The sequence below is a fragment of the Eretmochelys imbricata genome, chromosome 6, assembly GCF_965152235.1.
Source record: "Eretmochelys imbricata isolate rEreImb1 chromosome 6, rEreImb1.hap1, whole genome shotgun sequence".
NCBI lineage: Eukaryota > Metazoa > Chordata > Testudines > Cheloniidae > Eretmochelys > Eretmochelys imbricata.
In genome coordinates this window covers 119632833-119646315 of record NC_135577.1, presented here as the reverse complement: position 1 = coordinate 119646315, position 13483 = coordinate 119632833, and the positions used below count along the sequence as shown (strand labels likewise).

The following is a 13483-nucleotide window of genomic DNA, read 5'->3' as shown; positions in this document are numbered from 1 at the left end:
CAATGGTAGTGACATTTTAGATCATGTTTCAGAGTAGAAGCCGTGTTAGTCTGTATCCGCAAAAAGAAAAGGAGGACTTGTGGCACCTTAGAGACTAACAAATTTATTTGAGCATAAGCTTTTGCTCAAATAAATTTGTTAGTCTCTAAGGTGCCACAAGTCCTCCTTTTATTTTAAATCGTATCTTCCACATCCTCCTGTCAGTGTAGAATTGTGCCTTCTCCATTGCTATGTTGGGTTTATAATGTCTTAACTAATGGGTCTTCAGCCCTTTGTGTTCATCGAACTGAAGGATTATATCTGCAGCACTCTTTTGGTTTAAAAGATATTAAGTCTTTGTAGGAAAGTTTTGTCACAGGATCAGTGTTTTCCTATTAAACATCTTGGTTTTGCCTCTGTTTATTTTCAATAATTGCCTCCGTGTTTATCTAGCAGGAGGAGAATCTTATCCTGGGACTAAATTTGATTCCACTGGCATTATTATTTAAGACTATTTACTTGATCAAATTCTCTTATTTTTTGTTTAGTTTAGAATTCAGCTGAGTGAGTGTGAGGAGAAGAACAATATAACGCTGATGGAATTTTTGTGTGTCCAGTTGTCCCTATATTTGTAAAACCAGCATAGTAATACCAGTAGGTACAGTAACAGTGAGATTAATTTCTGGTCAATGAGATCTGGCAGTCTGTCTATTTCATCCCACATCTCCTTTGAAGCAAATGATTATGCAGCATAACACTTAGAACAACTGGCTCTGTAGGCTTTTTTTTTTTTTATTGGTGCAGTTTTAAAATCCAGATAAGGACTGAACTGAAGCAAACACTGAGTAAGCAAATAAATTCTGCAAATGCTGATCAGTGAACTCACTCATTTGCCTTTTCAGCAGAGACAGAATTAATTAAGTTTTCATGTTTTATTAAGAGGGGGAGTTGAACCCTAGCAAAGAACATTGGGTAGAGGGAGCAATATGTAGTAACATTCTGAACAGTATGAATAAATGATTTTGTTGGAATAAAAATACAAATGCGCATATGAGCTTTATTGAGGGTGGGTGAATGATCTCTATTTTATAGCTATGGAACTTTCTTGACTCAGAGTTTATTCACCTAAAAATGTATGCAGTGGAAAGAATAAAAGAATCTCCATTGCAAATAATTTTGGAATCACTTAATCTAATATGGCGGGTACTGCAGTATAATTACACTGCTGATAGGGTGAATAGCATGCCATTACATACAGATGTCCTCAAATGACTTAGTGGTTTATTTATTCTCTGCTCCTCAGCATGCATAATTTCCACTGATGTGAATGTGTGCTGGGTATGTCTGGAGAGAGGGAAAGGGGAAGAGACTCCTCAGTATTCATCTCTGTAGTTAGTGTTACAAATAACCAAGCACAGTAAGCACCCTGTTGTTATAGAGGGCTGAATTTAGCCATCAGCACAGTATGGGCCACTCCCTTTGACTTCATTGGGGAGCTGCTTGCATGTATATGATAGCAGAATTTGGACCATACTGCTAGTTACATTACCAGAGTTTGGAGGGTTTTAAAAGTTTATAAGTACTAAAGTAATCTGGAGTTTTTCAAATCGTGACTTTTTTGCTTTGTTTTGTAAAATGTTGTTGTAAAATGGGGAAGTGGGTGGGTACGGGAGGAGGGATTCTATGGGAAACTGGCCAGAATTCAATGTGAATTTTTATAGATAGTACTATAAATTACTTTTTATTTGTGATATTAAAAATTATAGACAAGTGGGGCTACTACATCAGCCCCCTGTGTCAAACAAGAATGGCTCTTATGCTCTCTTATTTGTTCCATGTACAGTCTCTGGAAGGTTTCAGAGTAACAGCCGTGTCAGTCTGTATTCGCAAAAAGAAAAGGAGTACTTGTGGCACCTTAGAGACTAACCAATTTATTTGAGCATGAGTTTTCATGAGTTATGACTACATCGGTGGAAACAGTGGTTATTTGCTGGGATTTTGCCATCTTGATGGAAGTTGGTTGTGGGGAAGGAGGTACTTTGAACTGGAAGGGAAAATTAGTGTATTCAAACATTTTTATAATAAATTTGGGCCAGATTTAAGAGTTGCTGAGTGTAACAAGTATGGCAATTTCTTCAATATCTTGGACAAAACTTATTGAAGTAAGTATCTGAGGAGCTTGTATTAAAAATGCAAATGTTTGTGTTATGGTGGGATTGTATGTAACTTATCGAGAAGACATGACTCATGTAAACCTAGGGAACCATTATGAGCTTCAGAGGACTCTGTTAAACAGTGGGCTAAGACAAGAACGAACTGTTTGTTGAGTGGGTTTCCTAGGAAATACTTGGGAGGAGGGGAATAAAATGACCACCTCCAGACCTGAGTAGGGTCGCCCTGGCAGGGGGACCTTTGTCTACAAATTACCTGTTTCCAGGATCAAAGCCCCCAAATGGCATAAAGGAATAACACATAGATTCACGAGTGTACTGGTTCTGAGCCAAAGCAGTTATGAACTGGTAACCACAGAAAAGCCCCTTAGTGGGGTCTGAAGAACTGTTCAAAGCATCAAAACGCTATGCAGGATTTAATCACACCCATGAAATGCTTTGAAAATATAGTCGATGCAGTGAGTAGGTGTTGAAACTTTAGCACCAGCAAGTGGGATGATGTTTTTTAAGAAAACAAGAGCTTAACTTGCCTGACTTAGATAGATGATTCCAAAGCTCAGCCTCTCTAAAATAATGAGGCAAAGCTCATGAATGCACAGCTGAATCCCCCTAAGTGAGATTAATGAGTCTGACTTCTCAATAGTTGTTTCTTTTTGCAAAGAACTTGATTGCTTGTCGTTACACATCGGATGCTTAGAAATTGGGATGGCACAGGGGAGCATTTTCTCTGTGCAGATCCCTGAGGAGAGCCAAAAGGAAAATAGGAAATATACATGATAAATTAAAAACACATTCTCTTAAGTTCTGGCAGACATGAGTGACAAAATGTGAAGGGCAGGATCTTCTGGGCTTCCCAGTGGAACAACTGATGGAAAGCAAGCTGTACATTGAAATTATTCTTTAGTCCATTTACTATGCATTGAATAAACAGGGACACTTACAAACATTATAGTCCTTTCTCTTCATTTCACCTTCAATGCCGAGGAGGTGCATTATCAGTGCTGAAACTCTGATGCAGGATACTTTCCTTGCTGTTTTGGTTTTTTGTTGGTATTTTTTTTGGCCGTGGTTGAGGAAAGTGCTTAAGCATGTGCTTAATACAAGAACAAGGGTATAATCAACTAAATTAGAAAATGGCAAACTAAAAAATTATAAAAAATGTTTTTTCACACAATGTATAATTAAACTGTGGAATTCATTACCACAAGAAGTCACTGAGGCCAAGAATTTAGGAGAATTCAAAAGGGAATTGGAGACTTGTATGGAGATCAAGAATATCCAGAGTCACCATGATTAATGATAACAAAACATTTGGAAGGGATGTTAAACCTTGTGCTTCAGGTCTTAAACTAGTTGTTAGAAATCAGAGTGAGACTTAATGTCAGAGGCAGATTATCCCGTCTCTGCCTGCTGCAGGGTACTTACAGCTTCCTCTGAAACATCTGATATTGGTCACTGTTGGAGAAAGGATACTGGATTAGATGGACCATGGGTCCCATTCAGTAAAACAATTCCTGTGTTAAGCCCCATTGACTTCAATGGGAGTTAAGCATGTGTTGGGATGATTTCCTGTTGTCTTTCTGAGCAATATCCTTTACGTTAGCTAGAAGACTGGCTATAAAGAAAGCAAGTTTCTTTTTAAGTTCTTCGATCATACATACCACATCCCTGCTTTGTTTAATGAGCAGATCCCAATTTGTGGTGTGTTTTCATTTTAAAAATAAATTCACGCTGTCTTGAAAGGCAAGCAGTCTTCAGTGTCCTAGTTATGTCATCAGGTATGAAATTTCCAGTTTGTGCAAGTGAAAGGAAGCATGTGCAGAAAAGACTAAAGTATCCAGCAGAAAAAAATCTGAGTTTTACTGATAGTTTTCCTTTTTAAGCTGTACAGCAAGAATTCAAAGAGACTGGAGTGTATCATATGGTTGGCTGCCGCACTGATAGCATGACTTCCTCTATCTCTGTTCCTGCAGAAAGGACCATGAAATATGCTTACGATGTTTAACTCTTTTCCCCCTCAAGCCTTGATCAAGTTGGCAGCATTTTTTGTTGTTTAAAAAAATGTCTAATGGGCAGAGCTGGTTGAAAAATGGGAAAATTTTTCAACCCATTTGTGACATACTGAGGATACAGTCCCGACTAACGGGGAGCTGTGTGGCCCCTGCCCTCTAACCTGGAGTGCCCTTCACACTGCTTTGCTGTTGTAGCCTCCCTCCTGGCTCACAAAAGGTCTCCAGCATGCAAGTCACTCCCAGCTCTGTGTCTGTGAGCGCTGCAGCCAGCCAGCCATGCTTTGGCTCTTACCAGCCTTGCTTATAGTACAGAGTGACCCCAACTCACTCCCAGTCTTAGATTTCCCCCAGAAGTATATGTCCTGTACTGCCCACCCTCTCCTGGATGATACAAGTGTGTTAGGTCCTTTATTTCTTTAAGATAATAATATGCCAGCTTATTATTTCAAATAGTTCTTCACACACTTCAGTTCAGACACAATGGATTAGATAAAACAGTAAAACAAGTTTATTAACTACAAAGAGAGAGATTTTAAGTGAATCCAAGTAATGTGGCATAAAAGTCAGAAACGGTTACAAGAAAAATAAAGATAAAACACAAGTAAGGCCTAACTTGACAAACAATGTTAAATTCAAAGCAAAGTTTTCTCACCACATGCTCTCAACAGTCTGACTGGCCCGACTTCTTAGGCCAGGAACCCTTTTCTGTTCAATGGCTGCTCCCTTTGTCCCTTCTCAAGCAGTGAATTGATGGAGGGAGGGGGAGAGAGAGAGGATAGGGTGCCTGGGGTTGGTGGTTCTTCCTTTTTATAGTGTCAGTCCCCCACTTGGAAAACATTTCTAGCTGAGATTCAGGAGATAGAGTATCTATATGTAAGGATGTTTCCTGCTGGTTTTGCCACCTGTTTTAGCTTCCTTTGTCTCCCTTCCTGCTTGATAACCGTGTTTACTACTTACGTCCGGACAGACCTATTTGCCACATGTTTGAAACTTATCGTTAACATCATACGGGGAAATCTTATAACCGCACATACAATGTTGCCACACACATTTTATCAGGACAATATTGACCAGCGAATTATGAATTTTCGAATGATACCTTACAAGATATACCTTGTACAGAGATTATAACAGTAGCATGTAGGGTGTGGACATGGGTACGTTCTGTCAGGCCATTCTTAGGAGGTAAATGTGGTGGTTATTACACTAGTAGCCAGAGATGACCCATACGTGCCGATAGTGTGGGGGGAAGAGTGAGGGTAGCGGCTTCAGCAGCCATTACTGAGCATGCTCGATATAAGTCAAGCAGCAAATTGGGGGGTGAGGGAGAGGAGTAGGGCATGTGACCCCATGTGCCCCACCCCGACGCATCACCTCTGGTACTAGTAGCTACACTTTCAGATATGATTAGGGGAAGTGGTGTCGATCATAAGCTAATAGGCGAATGAGTCTGCAGCTCGACAGTCTCCTGAGTTGTCACTATGCTGAACACCATGGCATGCAGAACTTCCTGACACCAACTTGAATAGAACCTTTAATCTCCTATCCCAAGGCCTGGGCCCTGAGCACTTTCACTAGAGGAGACTCTCCATTAGCATTCTACAGTAAGTGTAGCACAATACACGGTTGATCAGCTCTGATTCCATCCAGTAGAGGGCAGCAGTACATCTAGACTGGCCTGTTCGTTGCAATATTCATGTCTTATCTGATGCAAATGTCTACTGCCTTTGATCTGAGAAGCTACGCAAGGTCAAACCTGGTCAGTGCTGGGGTCGTTCTAGATGAAAAGTGCTCTGTATATAGGAAAATGCAAGACCACTATGATTTTATGTTAGATATCCGTTAATATCTGTGAATGGCTTTATTGATATAGACAGCATTTCTGTGCTTTAGAAATGAGTCAGTGCATGTTTTGCATAACTTTAGCTTTGCGGGAAGATGTTTTTATATGGCTAAATTAGTCCTACATTTTTTAATTGAGTAGTGATTTGGAGTAATTCAGTTTGTGCGCACAAAGTGAGAGAACTTAAAGGGGCCTTATTTTCAGAAAGTGCTAAATGCCACAACTCTGATAAAGCAGGCTCCTTTAAGAGGCCGCCAGGTGGGCACCAAAAAATTGAGTCCCCTAAAACCACTGATCAGGCCTTTACGTTTTGTTTAATACTTAAAGGAAAAAATCCCCCAAAGGGTGATGCTTAGATATAGCATGAGAGCACCAAAGGTGAGGTAAATAGCATTCATCGAGCAAGTGAAAATTATGATCTAGTGGATAGGACACTGGACTGACACTCTGGAGATGTGGGTTCAGTTCCTCTCTTTGCCATTGTCTTGTTCTGTGATCTGGCCCAAATAATTTCTCTCTGTAATTTCCCTGTCTTTAAATTGGGGTTATTATGATTGATAACCTTGTAAAGCGCTCCGAGATATATGGTCAAAAGCATTATATAAACTAATAATTATTCTCCCTGTTCTATAGATAATCATAAATTAATTTTTACGTTGTATTTTTTTTTTCTGTATAGGAACCCTCCAGAGAGAGAGAATTTTTAAAAATTTTACTCGGAAACGCCAGAGGGCTATGAGAAGAAGAGTACATCAAGTCAACGGGCACAAATTTATGGCTACATATTTGCGACAACCAACGTACTGCTCCCACTGCAAGGAGTTTATCTGGTAAGAATGACTTAAAAAACAACAACCTGGGCCTTTCCTTCCACTGTGGGTTTGTGCACATGGTGAGCACATGTCATCCTAGGTCGTGATTGTACATCTCACTAGTCTGCTGCACACTTAAGTCGCCATGTGAACCCCACTACTGCAGCAGTAGGTCAAAGTGCACCACAGAACTTTTAGTGCATAGTAGCAGGGTCCATGCTGTGAGTTAGTACACAGCAAGCTGGTGCTTTGTAGATTTACACCCCAGCTTACCATGTGCTAAGTGACCATGTAGACAAGCCCATAACCGTACCTTTACACTCTTTCTAGCAGGTATACCCCCATGCAGCAATCAATACTGAATTAGTTACATGGTGCTTTACAAATGTTGATTGAGAAACAGATCTTACAGCCTGAGTTAGACAAGACTAATGGTTGCACGAGACCCTGGACAGCAGTTCAGTTCATGCTGTGTGAATTACTGATGGTGAGAAGAAAGCAGGAATGGCTGTTTGCAGAAGTGGGTTTGAAGGAGGAGAGAGAGAGCGCTGGGTGGATGAGGAGACAAAAACCATTCAAGGCATAAAGAGCAGGTTAATAGATGTGGAACTAATATGGGTAGAAAGATTAGGGGGTAACAATCCATTAAACTGAAATGGTTGAGAAGAGCGTGGGTAGAGGGAGAGGTAATTGTCTCTCCGTTCCATATGGAACATGAGGCCTTCAGAGGTAATTATGGAGCTCGTGTAATCTGGTCAAAATAATAATTGTTTTGTTTAGAGTAATGTAGGTGAAATACTTAAGGAAATACAGTGAGAGATTTAATGTGGAAAGAAAGATGCATTTTGACAGCCTACCCTGTGAGCCAAAGCCTTCCTTGTCCCTTTGTTACATGCACTGAATCTCAGCCAGCTCACTGTCTTCTTGTCACCACTGGCTGTTTGCTTTGGAAAACAGAATGCTTGGGCTTCATTGCCTTTCAGTTCTGCCCTCATGAGACTACTGCCAAACTGTTTTGGTTTGTGATTGTGAATCACGTTCCATGTTTTGTTTTGTTTTGAACAGGGGAGTATTTGGGAAGCAGGGATACCAGTGCCAAGGTAAAGTGTTATATCCATATACCGTATATTATTGAATATTCCAACACTGAGATGCATCTTCTTCCAGCAGGGCCATGCTGCCAGCTCTTTTCTCTGAAGTCGCTATTCATTCTGCTCTTTGAGCCAACCAAGAAGGTGTGAATTAGCAGCTATCAGGCTGGCTGCATGAGAGTATGCTCATACATATGCATGCAGAAACATTCTCATGCTATGGCCCCAATCCTGTGCTCCATGGGGGTGTACTCCTACCACTTCATTGAGCCCCACTGAAGTCAGAGGAGCTCCTCGTAGCTTATTGTCAGTTTGGGACCTGTGTCACGTCAACATAGTGCCCAGCCTTCATTAGGCATGCAGTCTCCAGGTCCCTGGGTGGATGGCTTTTCCCTGCAATAATTCCTTTAACAATGCAATTAAAACCAATTGACATTAGAGAAATTACTTCAAAAGGAAACTTTGTGGTTTGACCTACTATTTTTGCCTAATGCAAAGTAATATGCTGTATTGATTTTTACAGTATTTTTTTCTGTTTAATGAATTCTCATCAGTTTGTCTTGGCCTCTCCCTTTCCCTGTGCCCTCTAAGTTGGCTTCCTGCAGGAATGGTCTTTCAGTAAGTCTAATAATGAAGCTTGGCTCTTACGAGGTGTGCTGGGACACCAGTGCGTTCACATGGACCTGAACTGCAGATAAACCAAATGTCTCCTGCCTAAGCTCAACAAAAAGAAAGGTTCATTTACTGATAGGCCCTTGCGAGTGCAAGCAAGCGTAAGGCTATGGGGGGATCTCTAGACACACACTCACCAGTGAGTTACATTTGGCCTCACAAATATCCCTTCTTGGAGGCACTGCCTTGGACTGTGTCTGGGGTCTGAAATTTATCAAATCAATGTCCTCTATGGCCTTTGTTTGCATCACGTGTAATATTCTTCATTGGAAGATTTCGGTGGTCATATTGATTTAGTTCATTGTTAGTCATGTTTGGATTGCACTGACATTTCTGCATGTATCTCCCGATATTTATATGGGCTGAGATTTTCTAAGCTTCTTAGAGGATTTGGGCTCCAATTTCTGTTAAAATTAATGGAAACTGGATATCCAAATCCTTTAGGTGGCTTTGAAAATCTCAGCCAGGATGTACGTTTCTCCTACTGTTCCATTATCTGCTGATGATTTACATGGAATCTAGCAGAGCCCAGTTTATTATTTGATACATTTTAAGTCTTTTTTGATAAAGTTCAATATGCTTCTTTTGTTTCTTAGTATGCACCTGTGTTGTACACAAGCGTTGCCATCATCTAATTGTTACAGCCTGCACGTGCCAAAACAATATTGACAATACAGACACCAAGGTAAAGTCACAGTTGGTTACTTGGATCGTAAGACTTCCTGAATCTTCAGGTTTGTGTGGGTGGTAGTGGTTGCAAAATAGTGGAATTTATCCTTCTTTGGCTTCTTATCTCCATTCACAGATTCATAGATTTTAAGGAGAAGTGACCATTTAGATCATATGGTATAACCTGTTGCATAACAGAGGCCATAGAATTTCATCCTCTATTGAGCCCAATAATTTGTGTTTGACTAAAGCCTGTTGTGTTTGCATCCAGTCTTGATCTGAAGACTTCCAGAGCTGGAGAATCTACCACTCCCCTTGGCAGTTTGTTCCAATGATTAATCACTCTCACTTTTAAATAATTGTCTTATTTCTAGTTTGAATTTCTCTGGCTTGGACTCCTTGTTACACCTTAAAGAGCCCCTTAGTAGCTGTTTTCCCCCTGAAGAAAGTACTTGTACACCATAATCAAATCACCTCTTGATCTTTTATTATTATTATTAATTCTTCCTTCTTCCATAGCTTTTGCTTTGTTTGGCACACTTTTAGGTAAGGATGTGACTGTTTGGTGAATTGTATGGCTCATTCCTAGAGCTTGATAATATTTAGGAGGTATCAGGTGAGGTATTTCCTCTAGAAATTGGGAAGTATTTCTGCCATTGTACAAAGTGCTGGTAAGACTTCATCTGGAATACTAGGTACAATTCTGGTTACCCATGTTCAAGAAGGATTAATTCAAAACTGTTAAGAACTCTGGGCCCGATTTCCCTCAGCTGAGCCTGGTGTTGGCTGGCTCAGCTCTCAGGTTGGTTCATGAGCCTACTTGGGTTGTGGCAGCATCACCTGATTGGCTGGCCTCCTGATTGGCTGTGAGGAGCCTACAGGTCTGCATTTAAACTCAGCAGCAGGTTGCATGCTGCTGAACATTTACCCCCACAGCTGCGATTACCTGCTTGTTTCCAGCCTCATTCCAGACCTGTTCATGCGTTGTTCCTGTCCAGTTCCAGTCTGCCAGCCCTGTGCCCTTGTTCATCTCCTGGCTCTGACTCCTGGTTCCTGTTCCTGGCTCCAACCACTAGGAAGAGCTTCAGCTCTACCCACTAGGCCATGCCCGGGCCCTCACCACTGGTTCAGACTACCCATGTCCCAGTCCATGATAAAACCAGAAATTCAGAGAAGGGCTGCTAGGGTAATCAGGGGAATTATAGACCCTTTCTTAGAAGAGAAGAATAAAATAGCTTGGTATGTTTAACCTAGCAACATGAAGCCTGAGAAGGGATATGATTGCGCTTTATAAATACATCGGGGAGTAAACACCAGGGAGAGAGAAGAGCTGTTTCACCTAAAGGACAATGTTGGGACAAGAACAAATGGGTATAAACTGTCCATGAATAAAGTTAGGCTGGAAACTAGGAAAAGGTTCCAAACCATCAGAGGAAGGAGGCTCTGGAACAATCCTCGGAATAGGAGTAGTGAAGACAAACAACCTAACTAATTTTAAGGCGGAGCTTGATAAATTTATGAATGGGATTATATGACAGGGTTACCTGCGAGAGCAGGCGACTGGACTCTGACCCAGATGATCACTTCTCATCCTATGTCCTGTGTTTCTATAGTATCCATCCAGGACCAAGATCCATGAGGAATATTACTAGTCATGGAGTAAATCTACACCACAAAAGGTGTATTGTAACCAATAATGTTCTTTCCAGAACATGCGAACAGATGCCGTTGTTCACTATTTCTTACCAGAACTGTTGAACTAAACTTTAATGTGTCTTCTTACCAATCCTAAAATGTCAGTCAAATACCGAATCTCTCAAGATGGCAATTAATCACTTCAATGAAAAAAAGACCTAATCTTTTTTTTAAAAAAGAGAGAGAGAAAGTTCAAGAGGTATAATTGACTTGAAACTTGTTGTTCCATTAGCACCTATATTTTTAATTACTTAAGATAATGGATTCACCTTTCAATCTGCCAGGGCCGAAATGTTGAGGCACAAAATAAAACAGGATCCATTTATTCAACATGTGTAACATTTTCTAAAGTTTTCTGATTCTGCATTTGTGATCTAAATAGTTCACACTGGAAAAGAGGGATAACCCCAGATGTGTGTGTGGGAGAGGGGTGGGGGAGAAGTGGAGATGAATCAGTGTCCAAAATGGAAATAAACATTGATAAGAAGTGATAAAAAAGAGATGAGGAATTTTGGAAGGCCTGGGAAAACTGTTGCCATGTACTAAAAATGATAGAGAGAGTCAGCATTTTAAAGAATTTTATTTTTGCATGTGACGCATAAGTTAAACATTTTAATGCTGATTAGTTAGAATTTGAAATTAGCTAATGAATCCTTTGTAAAATCTACTTTGTTCTACTTACAAGGCATGTCAAAAAATCTGCCAGAGCAGGCTGATTGCTGATTAGAGCTCAGTCAATACATTACAGTATTCTCATTCGGTAAATTACAATGCAGTGGAGAACAAAGATGACACTTTCAGAACTGGGATTTTTTAAAATAATTCTGCAGTTGTTCCTAATCAAAGAAGATTAGGGTTGGAAGAGACCTCAGGAGCTCATCTAGTCCAACCCCCTGCTCTTACATTAATGTACTTTTTATTAATAAAATTATCTTGTATATCTGTGTATTCATATATATATATATATATACACACACACACACGGAGTTTTCTACCCTGTGTGTCTTTTTGATTCTTTCTCAGGTTTTGGAACAAAGATTTGGAATCAACATTCCTCACAAGTTTAGGATCCACAACTACAAAGTACCAACCTTCTGCGATCATTGTGGTTCTTTGCTGTGGGGGATAATGCGGCAAGGGCTGCAGTGTAAAAGTAAGCCAGCCTTATTCTTTCTTCAGGCTTTCTTAGGAAAACTTCTATGGATGTGTGGAAAATCAAAGAACTGAGGAACAATTTCCTGAATATTTTAGCTTAAACTGTTGAAAGAATATTACACTCCTCTCTAGTCCGTGGATACAAAAGTGATTTATAGCTCTTGTTTTTCCAGGCTGCAGAGTGGATTCTAATTTGCACTGTTTGTCCAATTTTCTTTCACTCACATAGCTGAAAATACTCATGGATATTGCTACTTCTAGCATTGCTCTTTCTATGTACCTGAGAGCCTTTGCTTAAGCAGTGAATACTAACAAGGTAGCGGGAAAAAAACATTAACAGGGGAAAAGTCATCAGTGTTTGTTGATTAACATGGCTCTTTGTCACATGGTTAATTGACTGAAAAGGCTTTTCCAGCATTTAGTTTTTGTTTGATGACTATTATTATCAAGCCTTTTAAGTAACCAATGCTCTATCTCCATCTGCCTTCACCTCCCCCAATGTTCTCTGTCTGTGTGAGTTTTCTGTTGAATGATATGGATGTGAAATTAGAGAGTTGTAAACTAGAATTGGGCAAAAAAATTTCGTCAAATTTTTTTTTGCTAAAAAAATGCAGGTTCAAATTGACCAAAACATTTTGCAATTTTGTCTCAAATTAGCTGAATAGTTTTGGTTGAAAAAAACCTTAAAAAAATTAAAAACCATCTTTAAAAAAGCTCAAAAACTAAATGAAATATTTTGTGGAACCCCCAACATTTTTTTTTCAACTTTTTGGTCCCCTGATAATAATTTTAAAATTTTCAGTTTTCCCAGCAAACTGAAACATCAGTTATTCATCCAGCTTTTTTGACAACCACTGTTGAAGTGTGTCACTAAGTTCCATGGCATCCTGGAGCTAATTTGTACCTGTGGGCATAGCTTCAAAGTAGTGTATGTACCCCTTGTACCCAGCACACTCATACATGTACACAAATGGACATCTGACCATGTTGCATCATGTTTGGTGTACTGTCACCTGATGTCCATAGCCTTGTTCTCTTTGGCTTCTGTAGCTCAGGATCAGGGCAATGATGTAGATTTTCTGGAGTGAAATCCTTTAGTCCATGTTATTTTTCAGCAGTAACATTCTGAGCCTTTCTCTCAGCATTGTTCCAGTTGTTCATTTGATTTTATTTTTCACCCCCTCAGTGTGTAAAATGAATGTACATATTAGGTGCCAAGCCAACGTGGCACCCAACTGTGGGGTGAATGCAGCAGAACTGGCCAAAACCTTGGCATGTATGGGCCTGCAGCCAGGAAATATTTCTCCAAATTCGGTGAGACTTTTCTCTTTTCTTTATCAGAGTTTACAGCCGTGTCGTTTGTACAAGCACAAGAGAAGTTGGT

The 13483-nt window shown here is 40.1% G+C and overlaps 1 protein-coding gene across 1 annotated transcript in view; it reads left to right on the top strand.

The window, feature by feature from the left end:
• PRKCH (protein kinase C eta) overlaps window positions 1-13483 on the top strand; it is a 167696-nt gene that overhangs the window by 60807 nt on the left and 93406 nt on the right. The window contains exons 3-7 of the mRNA XM_077820580.1: window positions 6685-6835; window positions 7883-7917; window positions 9177-9265; window positions 11968-12097; window positions 13286-13413. Coding sequence (XP_077676706.1) covers window positions 6685-6835; window positions 7883-7917; window positions 9177-9265; window positions 11968-12097; window positions 13286-13413 — 533 coding nt within the window. The remainder of the gene's footprint in view (window positions 1-6684; window positions 6836-7882; window positions 7918-9176; window positions 9266-11967; window positions 12098-13285; window positions 13414-13483) is intronic.